The sequence below is a fragment of the Strigops habroptila genome, chromosome 7 (assembly GCF_004027225.2).
Source record: "Strigops habroptila isolate Jane chromosome 7, bStrHab1.2.pri, whole genome shotgun sequence".
In the NCBI taxonomy this organism is placed as follows: Eukaryota; Metazoa; Chordata; class Aves; order Psittaciformes; family Psittacidae; genus Strigops; species Strigops habroptila.
In genome coordinates, this window is record NC_044283.2 from 46,454,162 (window position 1) to 46,471,921 (window position 17,760).

Genomic DNA, 17,760 nt, shown 5'->3' on the forward strand with positions numbered 1-17,760 from the left:
CTCTCGTTTGTTCTTCCAAACCAAGGTCAGAGGTTCCCAGGACAAAAAAGGACATCCAAACCAGGACATCCAAAACTGCAACACCAGCAACTTGATCTCATTTTAAATACCAGAGTTTTCTCACATGGAAAAGACTGACTGTAAGGAAAATGCCCAGAATACAATAATAAAGAGGCGATAAGCAGAGCCAAGAACCCACCACATGAATTGCAGCTGACTGAACCTGTCCAAAGATCAGCACGTGCAAAGTGGAAGCTGTTTTGAATGACAGTTGCCTAGTGCGTTAGCCCAATTAACACAAACCATGTGTGTCTGTGTGCTGAGAGTAACCCAGGGGGCATCCAAATATGGTCAAAGGTAAAAGAGAACAACTACAAATGTTTGAAGACAAAGTGTTGCCTTTCTAGGTAGGTTGAAAAACAAAACAAACCAAAATAGCAGGTTGAGATTGCTGGAAGGATTCGTTGCTGCAGCAGAACAGCTTTAAAACACACTCGAAGGCTACATCACTGGAAATGTGTCTTTCGCAGTATGAAACATCAAGCAGGAGACTGGAAATTAACTTCGGTATCACTGAGCCACCACCTGCAGGTTTTTGAATAGATCTGCCAACGCCAAGGCACCTCACTCCTGACTGATGCTGAGACAACGTGCCAAAGAGGGACTGGTCTAGTCACACACGTGTTTCCTCACTCCCGGAAGGAGCAGTGTAACACCATGTCCACCCTGGAGATCTACCGGCTGATCCAGAGCTGGGAGCACAGGCATGGGGGCTTTCTGCAAGGAGATGTATCATTGGTGAGAGATGGGATTACACATTGTCTAACTGGAGGGAAGAAGGTTATTAAACAAGCATTTGGCTGAGAACTTGTGCACACGGAGGTGATTAATCTCAAAAGACGAACAATTTCAAGCTATATCACAGGTTCTTGAAGACAGGAAGATGCAATTCATCATAGATGTTTTCTTTTGCTGGTTGTTGGACATTATGCTACTATCACAGCATAGACATAGCTGCAGGTCTGATTCCATGCAGGAACTAAATAATATTAAGTTACACATATGATCACCCTTTTTCCAGCCCTGAGCCAGGGTCACTGCACTCACCCACCTCTTCCTTTTGGGGAGCTGACATTCACAAGGGGACACAGTGCATAAACACAGTTCTGACCTTTCAGCAAGAAGCCTTCTACAGAACTCCAGATTTCAAAGGCTGAATTTATCCTACTGGATGTAGAGAATAAGCTCTACTGCAGCTTATGAGGTAAATCCTCCGCTTCCTCAAATTTACAGATGCTTTTTTGAGCAGTCCACATTTTAAAATCCCCATGTAGCTTAATAGACCTGCTGAGATGAAACTGCCATGACTTTGTGCATTTGTTGAAAGCACCAGTTAAAATTAACAGTCTCAAAAGAAATCCCTTCTGCCCAGCAAATAAAGATTCTTATTTTAGAATAAAAACAAGGGAAGGGAGCATTCGCACTGTAACCTTACTGCTTTGAGCACAGGGTTGCAGAACTCTTTCTTTACAAAAAAGAAAATAAAAATGCTTTTTCACTCCTTTTTTAAAAGTCCTTCAGAAAAAGGATTGGATTACTTCTGCAATTTAGCACTTCTTTCCGAACCTCTGAAAGTCCCACTCACTTGGTACTTTGTCTTTTGCTCTGACCAGAATAGGCAAGGAGCAGAGCAAGCACTGACCCTTCATCCACAAAGCTAAAACACTTTCCGCACACAACGCTACAGAACCCCTTCAGGCCAGGCCCGCGAGTCCAGCACAGAAGACATGGTAATCGTGGAAGCAGGAATGGGGAGCAAGGAAAGAACCCACCACGGCCCAGGACAGGTTTTAAAGAAAAAAACAAAACCAAACCTTAATTTGCCCTTTAGCCTTTTACAACAACAATGCAGGGGAAAAAAGAAAGAGCGCTCTCAAACCTTGACAACTAAGATGTGAGAAAAATCCCAGGGCCTTGGCTTTGGCTTCCAAGGAAGCTTGTGAGGTGAAACAGGGCTATACGGAGGTCAGTAAGTGATTTACAGGATGGTGATGCAATGGTGCCTAAAAAGCCAAGCAAGTTAGAAGTGAAAGCAAACCAGAGAGTCAGCTAGGAAGCAACATGACCCCCAGCCATGGTCTAAAGGAAGACTGTACAGCAACCAAGTGAAGGTGGACCCAGAGAAGATCTGGAGGTGATTTTGTTAGAGGTACACTTTGGGATTAATTTTTTTTCCTTGGAATAGCCTACAGCAGTCTGACACAATGAATGCATCTCACAGCTTGTAGATTCAAGGTAGAACTTCGCAGAAGCATCTAAAGGATTTAGGAGCTTAAATTGTACTGCAGATCCCACAGGAATTTGACTGTAATTAATTAGACTCTGCTGGAGTGCCTTTGTGTTTTGTTTTTAAGTGTTCTTTTCCCTTGCAACCTCTGAGAAAGCGGGTTTCAACATTCAGGATGCGATTAAGTGGAGGATCCCACATTACAGAGTAATTACAGTGAGCAGAACTAACATATGCCAGTGTTATTTCTGATTTCTGTTTCTTCAGATTTCCTGGAGTCACTGTCAGTTTCTTTGCTGGACAAAGGGGTTTAAGGCTTTCTCGAACTAATTTCCTCTTTACGTAGCCAACTACAGCACACTGGAAGCACAATTATGCTACTAAGATAAGAAGAAATGCCATGGTGATGCACCAATTCATCATGTTTAGGTTCTTCTAATGAAGCCCATTACTCACAGAAGAGAATTTTCTCCAGCAGTTAGTCACCAGCAGACAGCTTTCCCTGTTACTCCTTCCTTTTCTACAGCTGGTGAATAGTCTGGTCCTCCCCTCACCATCCCAAAAGTGCAATATTAGGAAAAGTTAACACCTAAATTAAAAGTAAACAAACAGTATTTAACTTTCCCTTAACTAAAAAAATAACAATAAACCAGAACAGCTTTCAGGAGCAAGCTAACCTTTTTCATTAAAAAAAAAAAAAAAAAGACAAAAACAGCCCGCTGTCCTTTTAATACTACTGAAAGATATTGAATACCTTTCCTCAGCTTATTAAAATAAGCATAAAACCAAACTACATACTAATTACAGCTTGCATAGAAACATTTTGTTTTGTACTTTGTGCAAATCTTACTAAATAAGGCATGCTGGAGAGTTTAGGTAGCAATGCAGTAGTTATCAAAGAATGCTGAGAAACTGCAAGGAGAATTCCAGGCAGTCTGCAATCCACATCCACTTACACAGTTCATTTGACTTCAAAGACCAACAGCTGATAGCTGCAGATCTGTCTGTAACATAAGGCAATATGGTATGTGTAGGGTCCAGCACCTGCTTTTGGCTAGTCATGGGTTTAACACACATAAGATCACTTGAATTCAACAAACCAGAGCCGTTGGTTAAAAAGGGGCTTCAGATGTGGATTGGTAAGAAGCCCGTTTCAGGGAAAAGGAAGGGAAGGGGGGAAAAGGACAAAGACATGAAGAAGCACAACCCTTCACGTAAAGGGGTTTTGTGCAGATTTTGCATATGTTTTTATACTCTGAATTGTCCCCAGGGGACAATGTTTTTCCAAACTTCCTCTAACAAGTTATCCAGAGGAGTGTTTCTGGAACAGAAAAAGCTAAAATGTTTGCCTCTTGTAGCCAACCAACAAGTGTCCATCGCAGAAACTCAACAGGATTCAGTGACACTAAAGAAGGTGGTTGGGTAAAGAGGAGGAGATAAAGTAGGGACCTGCATTAGGAGCAGTATCAGAAATCTTGAAATAAGTTACGTAGCACAGAGGGAAATTATAAGGCCTAATATAAGGTAACATGGAATAACATTCTCTCTCCTCCTTCCCCCTCCAAATCAAGTATTTTCAGGAATTACTGAAGTACAACCTTCTTTTGTAAGCAGCTTTGCATTAAAAACCTGATTGAACTCCAAAAGCTTTTTTCAAAACACATTTTCAAACCCCACTAATAGTAATCCTCAAAGTCCCCCAGTATTTTGTAACATAAAATGGAATGTTCCTGGGCAAGAGCTGCCAACTCCTTTAGGAACTCCGGGAAGAGGGCAGCTGCAAGTACGGCATTCCTCACGTGTGCAGGAAGGCTGGGATGAGTCAGGCCTTTCTTTCTCTTCTGTACCAGGAAAGGCTGGAGTGCCGCTGGGTAAGCTTCAGAGAAGTTCCTTCCTTTCCCTGCGTTGTTGCTGTGCTGGATATTACCTAAAGCCAGGAAGAAAAGGAGGAGAGGAAGAAAAAAAAGAAAACAAACAGATTCACTATATTAAGCACACCTGGTATTTGCACAGTGTCCAAACCCAGTTTAGGAGGGTTATGTTCAGAAGTGTAGTTTGCTGAACCAGACCATGCAGGGAGATACTCCACTAATCCAACATTTTAAAGCTGTATGTGGCCTGATTCTATTGCATTTTTTATTAGCTCTCTTTCCCTAGGTTATATATTATTCAGTTCCAGCTCTGATGACAGAAATATGTGGGCAGAAGAGGAGTCAAGGGAAAGAGTAATATGGATTTACCTTATGAAACAGCAGATAATAACTACCCATCTAGACCCAGCATGTTTGTCTCAGTTTAAGTGATACTATGCTCTAGCCCTCCCCCAGATCAAAATACGGCTTGGGCTTTACTTCTCTCTTTTCTTTCTCTATCCTCTCCCCATGAATCACCGTGCAAACAGATTTGAGGCCGAGTTACTGCATCACCATAAGAGTCTGAAGCAAGTAGAAACTAAGGGAAAAAAGTTTGAAAAGTTGAGTTTTCTACAGCTGTGGTCCCCACTAACTGCACTTACTTTTAACTCCCTGTAAAGCAGCTAAACAGTAAGAAAAGGGCGAGCAAAAACCACTGTGTGCTTTGCTATCTGATCTCTGCTGCCAGAGTTCAGAGGATCAGGGCTCAAGCATCAAAACGCATGGAATTACAGTGACAGCAGCACTTAAATTTCAATCAATTGCTCCTTGCTTCAACCTGAAGCAGAACAGCGCTTTAATCAGACGATAATTAATTTAGTGAAACTAAAAAGGTGACACAATGTAACACTGATGGAAATAAATACTGTACAAAGAAAAATTAACCTGCAGAACTCACTGCCACAAGGTGTCATTGAGGCCAGAAGCAGAGAGAGAGAGAAAATCCTGTCTAACTTGAAAGTGGATTCTCATGAGCTGTGTAAGTAAATCATTAAAATACATAAAGGACTGTCAGATTAACTCACTATAACTCACAGATAAGCCAAACACTACATTGCTGCCTTAAGAAGAGGTGGCCTCTGAAGTGCATACAGTTTGTGTTAAAACAACACGTTACAGCACCCTTTTTCTGAAACCTCTCCAAACAGCCAATGTGAGGACCAAGGACCAGTAGATGAATGCCTCACCGGAGGCAGCAGAGCAATCCCTCTGTTCAACACCTCTGCACTTTTGTCCTGTAGCTCTCCTGGAGCACTGTGGAATTACTGTACATTTCCAAATACTCAAAAGAAATGTTCATCTTAATCATCTAAGAAAGTTGTACTTTTCTGGAGTTTCAAAAACCTTTCCAACTCCAGACTTATCAATCATTCATATTGTTATTCTACAAATGTCTGTCTGCTAGAGACAGTACAGGAATTTCAGTGCTGTGGAAAAGTCTGGCTGTGGGAGGAAAAACAAATTATGAATTACAATGAAAAGATAAAGTTTTGAGCTTCCCTTGAAGATTTTTTTTTTTTTTTTTTAGATTTTCTAACATCAAAATGTTTCATAATTAATATCTTAAGCTTTTTAAAACAGCTTAGCCAATGTAACTAGAATGCTAGGATACTGTCAAAGATGATTCATTTTTAAATTCTTCCCTTCAAAAAGCATCCAAATTGATACTTTTCCCCAAAAATCATTTTGATTTATATTTAGCTGCTTGGGGGTGTGAGGGGAAGAAACACAGGAAGCTGGTCTAGACACCAGGGATTTGACACTTTTTCTTTGACCGGGATTGTCCACTTCTTTCTAGGGTGGGTGCAAACTGAATCATACAGTTGAGAAACTGAGTACTTTGGCAATACTGTCACCTGCACGCATGAAAGAGGGGCAGCATTTCATATGGGATCTGCATCATGACAGCTCTATATACCTAACCAGAACCCAAGCTACTGTGTAAGGAAACCACATACTACTGCGAGCAGAAAATAACAAATTGTCCTTTTCTGCTCAAACACCTTCAGAGACCATCGCTGTCAAGAGAAAGGAAATGCTCTGGAATATTTGGGGTTTACATCTGTGTTCCCCAGCACATCTGGCTTCCGTTTTTCAGATGTGAATTCTGTAGGAGGCCAGTTATGCTCAGACCTGTAAGTAAAACTTTGGGGTTATTCACCACTTCCATTTGGGGGGAAAATAACCCAGAGGACAGCCAGTTTGCATGATGCTCAAAGGTGGCGTTCAAGCTAATGTGAAGAAATTCTACAGGAATTCCTCTTTTTTTTTTTCATTTAGCATTATTGTAGCTGTTCCTACCTTGAACGTCTTAATGAATATAATGAACTACGGTGGGTTAATGGACTACTGAGCCAACTTGCCCCTTGGGTTACAGTTTAATAACTCACAATCACCAGTCTTGTGGGGAATCAAGTCTGCAGTTATCCAGACATTTATTTATTCTCCATCTCTTTGCAGGAGCTGTCACAACACAGAAGAAAATGTACCAACAGGATGACTAAGCAGTCTTGTTTTGAATTCCTAAATAATGACCAGCATGAGTCAACCTGGCAAATTCTGAAGTCCACAGAAGAAAACTGATGCAAAATAGAAAGGATAAATAAATGCCATTGGGAATGCATTATATAAAAGTTCTTATTGCCAGCACCTGAAAAAAGGACTCTAAGTGTTGCCTCCTAATCTCATCCCCACATGCTAGCTACAGTACCATCTAATTGTAAGGCTTTCTAATCTATGGCACGAGACTGTAGAGCCTAAAATGCTACCGATGTTTGCAATAAACAGTTCCTTTATGGCATGCACCCTCCACAGTCTAATTCTTTGAGAAACAGCCTTTACAAGATCATAATTTTACAGACTAGATGTACTGCAAGCCTTAGAAACACAGACCATACTGACTAGGTATATTATTATTCAGAGCCTTGAAAATGAAAACACAACTAAAATGGCACATAAAAAGTTCTGCTTCTCACACCTCTGGAAACTCAAGAAAAGTATCAACATCTTCACAGAGTGATTATTAATGGCAGTGGGTGATTATTAATGACTCCTAATGATGAGCAAGCACACATCCATAAGTGCAGCCTCTCTTGAATGCTGTGGCTGACTCAGCTCTTAATCACTGCAGTCACTGCTCTCACCAAATTTGATGCATTCCCACCACGTAGGAAGTTGGCTTTTAAGGGAAACCTGTGCCCAACACTGTCTGCTCAACAGCAAGCTGAGAACAAGCACATCCTCATGACTGGGCCCCAACTCCATCAGTTGCCTGGCTGCATCTGGGAAGTTCTTAGTTAGAATCTAAGATTCTTCATTTTGCTTATTTTGACTACCTTCCCCCATGGCAGTATAAATACTGGTAACTCTCAAGACAGGTGTAGTGTGCACTTTCCTTGAGAAACAGCAGACGTTACAGAAGTCCCCTGGAAAGCTTGTTGGAATGATACCTGTTTAACTCCCCACTGCTCTCAAAGCGTCCTGGCTTTCACGCACACATACACCCTTTTTTTGTTGTTGTTGTTGTTGTTTTGCTTTGGGTTTCATTCAAAAAAGCACATTAGAAGTTTTTTGGCTAATGTTAATATTTATCTCCTTCAGTAGTAGCCCAAACCATGACACGAAGCCTTATTCAATTGTTGCAGAAACCAATTCATCCTGGACTTCTGTCCTCCCGAACATTTATCAAAAAAGAACCAATGACTAACTGAAGGTCAGGCTAAAAATAAAATGAAATCACACACATATGCCACCTCACCTCATGCCTTGAAAGCAAGTTTGTTTATGGCCAAACTGAGAGCGAGCCAAGAGCTGATTTTGTTACTCCTTTAAACAGACATTTTCTGTTCAGCAGATAGCAAAAGCTTCTAAAGAGCAAAGAATATCCAAATGGATCCATATACTGTAGCCTACTGGGCATCATCAGTTTAAAGTCAGAAGGATGCATCCTGGCTGATGATATTCACACCACACCACACCTACATTTAATCATTCTGTAGAAAAGGAGAGCGCTAACTGGTGAGTCATTCCACGCAGCACCCCTCCGAGCATGGTTAACATTTACCTTTGGTTAGCAACTCTTCCGCAGCATCAGACATGTCCACACGAAAAAGCAAGTACTGCTGGGCCTCCAGGAGAAGATCTGGGAAGTCTTTTTCAACAGAAGCAAAATGTTCAATTTTATTTTTCACAGATGCCAGCACCTGCCGAAACAACGATAACAATTACTGCTTCCTGCCTTGCTCCCAGTGCAGCCACAGACTGAACACTCAGGCTTTCTCTAGCTGCATTAAAATAGAGTTATGACAAAACTTATGGTCATACAGAATTTCCAGTTCCTTTCCAGTTTAATTACAAATGTAATTAAAGCATTGAAATGAGAGGCTCTCAGACAGGTGGAAAAGCAACAGGTGGAACTGAAAAGAGCTAAGATAAGGTTTAAGGAGACACCATAAATACTGTTCTGAGAGGTATGACTAACAGTTGTGGTCAAATACCTGATAAAGTGACCGCACGCTAGGCTGGAACACCATGTTGGTGTTGAGCAGAAAGGAGCGAAGAAGAGGTTGTGGGTAACTTGCCAGCTGAGTAATAATCCCAATAAGAAGCAAATTGACATGCAAGGAATTCTCCAGCATGTTCTCCAGCTTTGACAACACTACGCTGATGAACGGTCCTGCAAGAGAAGAACAAGGAGGAATCAATGCTTTTGTTTTCACATAAGAAAAATCCCAAGATCCAGGAAACAGGCATTTAAAAGGAATTTTGATCATCATAACCAACAGAATTAGACCTCCCACATGCTAATTAAAGCCAGTAGGGAGAAAACCCAAACTGTATCTGAACAGACAAAATAGACTTAACAGAGGTGTTAAAAGCTTTGTGATTAGAAACACTTTTGCTAGCTAGCCAATCAGTTCACATCAATGGCATATTTAACATGTATAACTATTCTCTTTACATGTGCCAGTAAGGATTTAGCCTAGTACCTTATGGTCTACTGTTCTCTTCCCCTTGAATTTAATTGGAATAATATCACTAGTTTCAATGCAAATAGTATCTGTCCTTGTTACTTCCGTTGTGCCTTACTTCTATGTCTGGGCAAAGGAAATTATAGCTAGCTTTCTTATAAAAAACCTGTGGTGTTCTAAAGGAAATATAAAAATTCTACTCTAAACATAAAAATCAAGATCTGTGATAGTTCACATCACAAGAAAAGGCATCTTCAGCACTGCAGAGTCACACAACGCAGGGAAGACATTAAAATAGATTTATAAACAAAATTATTGGTAGATGTAGGCTTTATCATATAAATGTCACCAATAAATAATAGCTTTAGTTTGTGTATTCACGATGCAGGATATCAACTGAAGTACAAAAGCATTTACCATGGAAGTACATAAACCCCTAGTGCTCGAGCTTAAGAAATGTTTGCAAGGCTGAGCATGACTTTAACCAAATGCTACAAATCATGAGACAATACAGCTGAGATGCTTGGGGCAGTCTGTACGAGTGACCTAAACACAAGTAAAGCCTTAGAAACATCCCTTGTCCCACACCCGGTCTCACCACACTATTCTGGTTGTGTAAAAGCCATGCAGAAGAATCCCTGGGTGATGCTGATACAGCACAGCTAGCTTTGAATATGCCATCCTTGTCCCTGGCACAAGATGAATGCCACAGGCATTTCTAGGGTCAAGCAGGTGGCCATAATCTGACCCCATCCCAGCTCCCCTCAGCTAACTAATGGCTGATGCTTGAGCTACTTGGGCATAATTTATCCCAGCTTAATATGCCTGCTGTGGACTATAGCAGAGGCTAAAGCAATTCTGGGCAAACACAACAGCAAGGAGCAAATCAGAAGTGCGTACGTTGCTACTTCACCTAACGTAGCTTCACAAAAGGCTGAAGTCTATCATGTTTTATAGCAAGCATGAGTACAAAGCAAGCACTCCCTCGAGACTCATTTATCATGATAACACAGCTACGCTCACAAGAGGAAAGAAACGAGAGCCAGTGCTGACAAGGCTTTATGTGGCTGCTACCTTTCAACCACCATGTCAGCCATCAGAGTGAAGGTTAGCATCACATCCTACAGGAATCCCACCTGCCTGGATAGCCAGTGGAGCAACCCCAAGACATTTTGTTGAGATAGAAGTTCTCCTGTCCCAACACAGCCTACTGCTTCCCTTCTCATGTTCATGGAGACATTTTCACAAAGCTCCTGAGGAACCACACTGCAGTGAGAGTGCTATCAAAAGGCATGGCAGGAGAAGGAGTTAAGATACATCACCATTTCTCTCCTCTAGGTCAGACTTCAAAGCTAAGCAGGTAAAGCTGAAGCTAAATACTTGTAACAAGTGCTGTATGACACCGCAACACAGGATACCAAGACATCTAAAAATTTCTCAGTGGTAGAGTGACTTTTTCCCCTATGAAGTTATTGGGACAAGAATCAGAGAAGCTAAGCAGAGTTCACAAGCCTTGAAAGAAACAGGGTAAACAGATGAGAAGTCAAAAAAATTACTCTTTTCCTGACTGTGCATCTCTATGTGGCCATGACGCTAAGCACTCCTGTTCCTGAACACCATATTCTTCCTTGCTTAGGGGAAAATTGCACATAGACAGGCATAGGACATTTTCTTCATAGATCCATAGGCCTGAAGAGAGCATCTCTGCACTGCTGACACTTACTGGGAGCCTCTGTCTGATACTTGATTCTGCAGAGAAGCCCCACGATCCCATGACAGCATCCCAAAACAGTGAAAGCAACCAAAAATCCTTATGACACACATACAAATATAATATAGCATTGCAAATTAAATGTATTATTGTATTTGAAAGACACTGCAATCTCAGCATTTCTGAGGTATTGTTACGAGCACCTCCTTACTTGCAATCACTGAGATCTCCATTAAAGCAAGGCACACAGCATAAAACACATTGCAGATGGGGAGCAAACAGCAAAGCTTTTCCTGATCTGTTTGTTCCCAGGTGGATACGCATGGTCCCATGTTTGTTTTTACTGTTTTGTTTTGCTTGGTTGTAGGGCTTTGTGGGTTTGGGGCAGGTGGGGGTTTTTTGTGTGGTTCTGGTGTGGGTTTTTTGGAAAGGAACAAACAGAGGGAGGGATTAGATGAAGAATGAGAGTCAGGGACAACATTTTTGAGCTACATTTGACAGCAGATAATGGGAAACAGAAAGGTTTGAATGTGATTAGCTTCTGATACAAGGAAATTGTCACCACAGCAAAAATAGCAAATTGATTGAAAAACAGGCTGAATTTTTCAATTAAGAAACAGTGCCAGGCATGCTGGCCACAGCTGGCCAGAAAGGGCTGCATTTCAAAAAGCACAAATGTTTTCCCCCTCCTTTCAAATGAACAAGAAGCCATCTTACAGAGGTTTTGTTTTGGATGAGGAAACCTAGATACATTATCATTTTTTATTATTTGTATTACTGTGGTATCTAAGAGACCTGATTAAGGGCCAGCAGACCCCAGTGCAAGGAGCTATACTAATACAGATCACAAGCCCACTGTAACCTCCAGCAGCACTGTCATTCCTGAATGGCTTGGACAGCCTGCAGAGACCAAGCTTAAAATGCTGCCTGGCACAAGACGGAAAAACATCCCAACAGCGAGGGCAGACCTGACACTGGAGGAACAGGGTGCCAGGGCAGCGCATGGAGACAGGCACGTACAGACCTGGCACCAGTGCTGCCACCTCGTGCTAGAATGGGAAATAGCAGAGAGGGGAAAAAAAAAAATGGCAACGTGATGCCACATCCCCAGCATGAGAGAGGAAATCCACCAGAAAAACGAATTATTTACCTGGGCTCTGTATCCTAGAACAGTAATTCCAATTCCCTTTCAACAGCAAAAGCTTTCTCTAGAGTGATGGAGTACTCACATACAAATAATATAGCCCCTGCTCAATATTTTAAACAAATACCAAAAAAGAAAAAAAACAACCCAAAAGATCCCTGAGCACCACCATTTGCTGTCATGGCACTGATTGCTCTGCTCTACTTTCCTGTTGGACCTCTCACTCTTCTTGGGCCAGTCTTAGCTATTTGGGCTATATCGTCTTTAGTGCCAGGACTGTTCCTTGCTCTGCGCTTGTGCTGTGTGCCACACAGTGTGATCTCATTTGGCCACCTTTAATCACCATGCCTTCCTGTATTTGTTATGTATGTCATTAATAGGACATTCCACCTGTAAATGGAGCACTCTGGCTCCTTGCAGCATGCTTAGGAGAGACATTCTCCTTTGGTCCAAAGGGAGATGACACACTCTCTGCAGAAGGGGTGTCTGCTGAGAAATTCTCAAAGTCCTCCTCCTCTTCTGCAGGAGAGACAGGGTCAGGAGTATCCAACTGCTGCTCCTCCAAGCTTGCACTGTTTGGATCCAGTTCCTTAATAATTTTGTCGTACTGTGCAATGAAATCCTCACCATCTGTGCTCAGCAGTCTTACACTTAAGTTACGATCTGCCTCCTGAGGAGAAAGCTTCAACTCTTTGTCTGGCTGTGGATCAATCTCAATCATTTTCTGGTTTATTTGTTCTTTCATTACACCTTGAGTCAAGCTTGAATTTCTCTTACTGTGCTCATCCAAGTCAATTTCCAGTTGGCTCTTTGCAAGAGGCCCATTGACTACAGTCTGGCTTTGGACCTTATGTTCTCTTGCTGCATTTAAAGTTTTCTCCTTGGAGTTGTCATCCTCTTGAGTATCCTTCTGGGCACATAACCTGTAAACCATAACATCATCCTGAAAGTCTGATTCCTCTATATAGGATCCTTTGATGAGCATGATGGCACTTTTTTTCATTTCTTGGATGTATTTTGGTGGCTCTGCAGGTGGCTGCATCTCTGTGCTTCCCAAATCATCATACGGTTGTGGTGAGCTCACATCAGAACCAGGAGAAATCCCTGTGTCATAGCTATCATCCCATTCTAGCTCCAACTGCACCTTCTCACTCAAAGGAGTTATTTGAGAAGAGCTACACATGCTAGGTGTCCTTTGCTGGAGCCGAAACATGGGGTGTTCCACATCTGCACTGTTCTCCTCAGCAAGCGTTTGGATAAAGATGTCTGGATCAGGGTTTACTCCATCATACAAGGCAGACCAAACTTTACAATCTTTCAGGCACTGGAGGATGGCTTCCTGAGCTTCCCCCAGGTACTGCAAGTAGCTGATGTCCACAGCTCTTCCATATTCCACAATGCAGGTAGATTCAGAAGAGCGTCTATCAGAGTCTGAAAGTAAAGAAGATCATTCACACCATGAGTAATATATCAAAAGTTCTTTAGCAAGGCATTCACTAAAACATGGCAGGTAGAGTCTTTAGACCTAACCATCCAATAAAGCAGGAAGATCAAATCATAAAGATTGAGAGATTTGCTCATAAACATACATGACTTGTTCCTATTGCCAAGACAGAGCTGTAACTGTGAGATTTCTGAGAGACCAGCACACATTCAGCCCTTGAAACAACACTGACACTCTGAAGCAGCAAGAGTTGCTGTCATGTGTCTGTACATTATTTCCACAAATGCATATTCAAGTTGGATATCTGTTACAAAAAGGTTTCAATAGACCTGGACACATGGAAGGAATTAAAGAAGCTTTCCTGCCCAGGTTCGCCCTGCTTTTTGTTGTCCACATTTCCTCCCTCTCCCATGAGCTGCTCGCTACCAAATCAAACTCAGTTCATGATCTGGTCCTCCCCTGAGCACCAATTACCTTTAGTTTGTGCTGCTTTTGTCCATAGAATATAATCTTTTCCTTGGCTTTCAAGCGTTAAGGTGATCCCAGTGGAGCAACAGACTGGCATCAGGGCCAACAGTTTTGCAGCAGACACAGAGTAGCAGTCTCTCTCTTTCACAGCACACCGCTGGCTCAACATCATGTGGTTACATGGGATCAGATACCTGAAACAACAGTGTCTAGCGTTACTGCACCATCCTTTCACATCAGAGAAAGCAACACCACACAAAATCCCATTCCCACCTTCCTGCCCTCTCCAAATTAAAAGAAACAGTAATAATCTTGACAGTGATACATGTTCTCACCCTCTCAAGAGCATGAAATCCTGCCTCTTTATATTGCAAAGCTATGGTTTGATGGGGAACTGTCAAGATGGGTAGAGATAGGAGACCAGTTGCATCAGAACAGGGAAATGAACAATCCTTTGCAGGTCAGAACAAACTTGCTGCAAAAGAAGGGATGGAGGAAGTGTGGGAAGGGCAGATGTCAAAGGCCAGCAGAGTGTTTTGGTCCCACTATGAATGAGTTCTGTCTCAGCATCCTTAATTTATTTGTTTTTCTGGGAAATTCAGAGAGAAGCTGTTCACGTTTGCCAGGCAAGCAGCCAGCAAAAAGGAAGGAAGGGTCATCGAGGTGTTTTACTGTAGTAGATCAAGACTGAGCTCTGAGGGAGGGGAGCTATGTGGAGTACAGAGAACAGAGGAAGCACAGCCTTGTGTTGAACATCTTTAGAGCACTTTTGTTCAACTTTTTAAGAGCACTTTATTAAAAGCCTCAATGTTAACTGAACTGGTGTTTTGCCATTTAAAATGCAAACAAATTCTAAAGGATTCCCTAAATAAACAAAATGAGGATTAAGTACAGCACTCTACTGCTGCTAAAGTGGCAACATACTTCAGTTCACTGAGGTCCTAACAGTATTCCTAGGCACATCAGCCAGAGCTACAGGATATTCCACCTGAATGCCAGTGCATGGAGTGACAGACAGTATCTGAAACATTCATGTGACCTACAGTGCTAAAAGCTAAATTTAGTTACACCAATATTTCCAAATAAATAACCAATTCTCATCTAATACACACACCAAAATGATAAGTATTTTGAAGCAGTGCATAGAACCATCAGTTAAAAGCAAAAATAATCAAAGCATTTAGTACATAACAATCTACCTACAGCAGTTCAGGAACCTGAAGTATTCTCAGTGAGAGAGGACTTGGAGGTGGAAAACAATAAGATAGAAAGCAGAAGCTGCAAACAAGTATATAGCTCTGTATCACAGTGTATAATACACTAGAGAAAACATGCAGGAGAGAAGAATTATATATTAAGAAGCAGGGAATGAGCAGTTTGGATGTGATAAATATATTCTCAGCTTCTTTTCTCTCACTTCTATAGAAATAAATCACAAGAAAAATCTCCTGCTCTGAAGATCACAGGATGTAAATCACACTTCTTCAGGTCTGGTAGACTTTTGTCAGTATCATAAATATCCTTATTTCTGTAGTGTCTTGGATTTCTGCTGTCTTGGAGAAACTCTCATCCAGCTCTGCAATCATAGGCAAAGATTGTGTGTCCCAGAACTGGGGTGAAGAGTGGAAAAAGGAGTTTGAGCTTTACCTTAAAACTAGCTGTAACATCACATCCTCACAATGCAAGCCAATGAGCGTTCTGAACAATGCCAAGGAGACCACACAGAGCTGAAAAAAGATAAATGTTGTCAGCATTTGATCTGGAAATAGTACCTTTCCAATCTTCCCTGCATACTACATTACAAAATGGCTCTGCCAGAACATCATGCTTTATAAGACACTGTTAGCATCATATTTCATTTTGTCAGCACTCCATGGGATTCTTTTTAAAGTTGTCTAGAGCTATACACATAACATGGTACATTTTAACAAAATACAATCCAGAATTTTCCTTCAAATAAGCTATTAAAAAAGCAGTAATTTACCAGTCTTAATTTAATGAACTTGAGTAATGTTGAATTTTAGCATGAACTGAACCCTGTAGTTTCCAAGATAGCATGTTAGTTTTTACCTCTGATGTAGAATTTGAACCAACTACATGCCTCTTCTGAAAGAAGAGTTATAAACCATTTCAAGTTTCTGTTGCTTTAAGTGTAAGGAATGATTAGTGTTCTGCACATTAAGAAGCTGAATGCTTCTTTAAATACAGTTTAATGTGCTGACACAGACCAGGACTAAACAAGTAATTTTTGTCAGAATCTACTCCATATGGAGCATTCACAGTACCATCATCAGGTCAGCTAAACAGCTGGGAACTATGGTAAGGCATGAAGATTCTTGCTGAGACCAGGGGAAAGGAAAGAAAAATGGGATTCCTCATTGGAATTGTATGCTTGCCTTTTTGGCAAAGGTCTGATTAAATAGACCTTAAACTAGGTATTGCAGGAGTCACACTCAGCAGAGACAAAAATCACACCCATTCTGTGACAGGCACTCCACTTTCACTGGCTTTAGGACTGACTGGAAGCATGGACTTCTACAGGCTTTGCTGGTCACTAATTAGCCGTATAAACACCTTCAAAGCTATCACACACTACATTTCTACCTGCCAGGGGATTGCTAGACTGCAGTTGTGCCCAAAATGGTAGAAGCATGATCTGTAAGCTTTTGCTGGTTTTCAGAGGCCACAGTGCCATTACTCCCCTGCCTCTTAGCGCATATTTCCTCGGCCACATTCTCCTGTGCTGCTCGCTCATGGAAACAGTATCTCACAGCTGGCTCAGACACCAGGACCAGGCTGACTCTTGTGAGAATTATTTAGCGTAAGTTGACCCTTTCCTGTTGGAAGGGTTGAAACAGTTGACCCTGTTTCAAGTCAGTTTTAAATCTTGCCTCTCCCTGTATTAATTACATAAATGAAAATAATTAATATAGGAAATTAATTGCACTTTTCAGTAACAAAAGAGATGGGACAAAATAAGGAAGAAGCTACAGATATTTCTCTACCTCATTTTTTCAGTCACTGAACATCCTTTGTAATTCATTTAGGATTAAATCTTGCCTGGGCATAGCTTCTCTTCCAAAGTATGGAATTTCCTCCTCTGCAGTCACTCCCCTTACTCCCACTGTTAAAATGCTCTGTTCTAGCTCAGGAACATATATGTATTTTCCCTTATGTGGTAGGTATCTCTGTGAAACAGTTAAACGGCAAAGTTTAAGTGAACCTCACTTAGCCTCTGAAGAGTAAACGCTTCTTTGGCTGCCTTCCCTAGATTGGTTAGAAGAACACCCACAGAAGAACAAAAGAAATGGTATAAGCAGAGAGAAGAGAAATGGGGAATGCTTGTGAACTGGCCTGCTGTGAGGCAAATCAGAGCTCAAACTTGCTGCCCTGACACCGCTGCCCACTGCTTGTACTAGGAGACAACACCTAGTCCAAAGACCTCACGTCTACAGAAACAGATGAGGCAAATAAAAAGGCAAGAGAGGAAGAAATAACCAGAATTGGAGTTTACTTGATAGCAACATGGGAGCAGAGGTGATAAGCTTCACAACCACCTTTTGGAAGAAGCCAGATCCTTGCACGAAAGGTGTGTTTTTGCCAGGGGACATAGAGGAAAACCAGAAAATCTGATTTCCTCTGTGAAATTTACTGAGAGCCAAGCCCAAATTTCTTCACACTGTGAGAGTTCAAAAAACTGCTACTGCCTTAGATGTTCTTGTATTTAAGAAATTTCACGTAGTTATAGGGAAATATTACTAATTTGTCTTTGCAACCATATTGCAAATCAGGAATCATCTGAATAAATTAAACTCATCTATTT

General features: G+C 41.5%; 1 protein-coding gene and 1 long non-coding RNA gene across 2 annotated transcripts in view; one reads left to right on the plus strand and one right to left on the minus strand.

Annotated features, from left to right (window-relative positions):
- Positions 1-3,372: 3,372 nt before the first annotated feature.
- FAM160A1 (family with sequence similarity 160 member A1) overlaps positions 3,373-17,760 on the minus strand; it is a 34,409-nt gene continuing 20,021 nt past the window's right edge. Inside the window, exons 6-11 of the mRNA XM_030491950.1 lie at positions 15,585-15,664; positions 13,944-14,131; positions 12,416-13,456; positions 8,697-8,875; positions 8,264-8,402; positions 3,373-4,214 (exon numbers count right to left, since the gene is read on the minus strand). Coding sequence (XP_030347810.1) covers positions 3,964-4,214; positions 8,264-8,402; positions 8,697-8,875; positions 12,416-13,456; positions 13,944-14,131; positions 15,585-15,664 — 1,878 coding nt within the window. The 3' untranslated portion in view covers positions 3,373-3,963. The remainder of the gene's footprint in view (positions 4,215-8,263; positions 8,403-8,696; positions 8,876-12,415; positions 13,457-13,943; positions 14,132-15,584; positions 15,665-17,760) is intronic.
- LOC115610441 lies at positions 5,862-7,009 on the plus strand. Its single transcript, XR_003992231.1, has 2 exons — positions 5,862-6,335; positions 6,661-7,009. It is a non-coding gene; the product is annotated as an uncharacterized LOC115610441 (long non-coding RNA).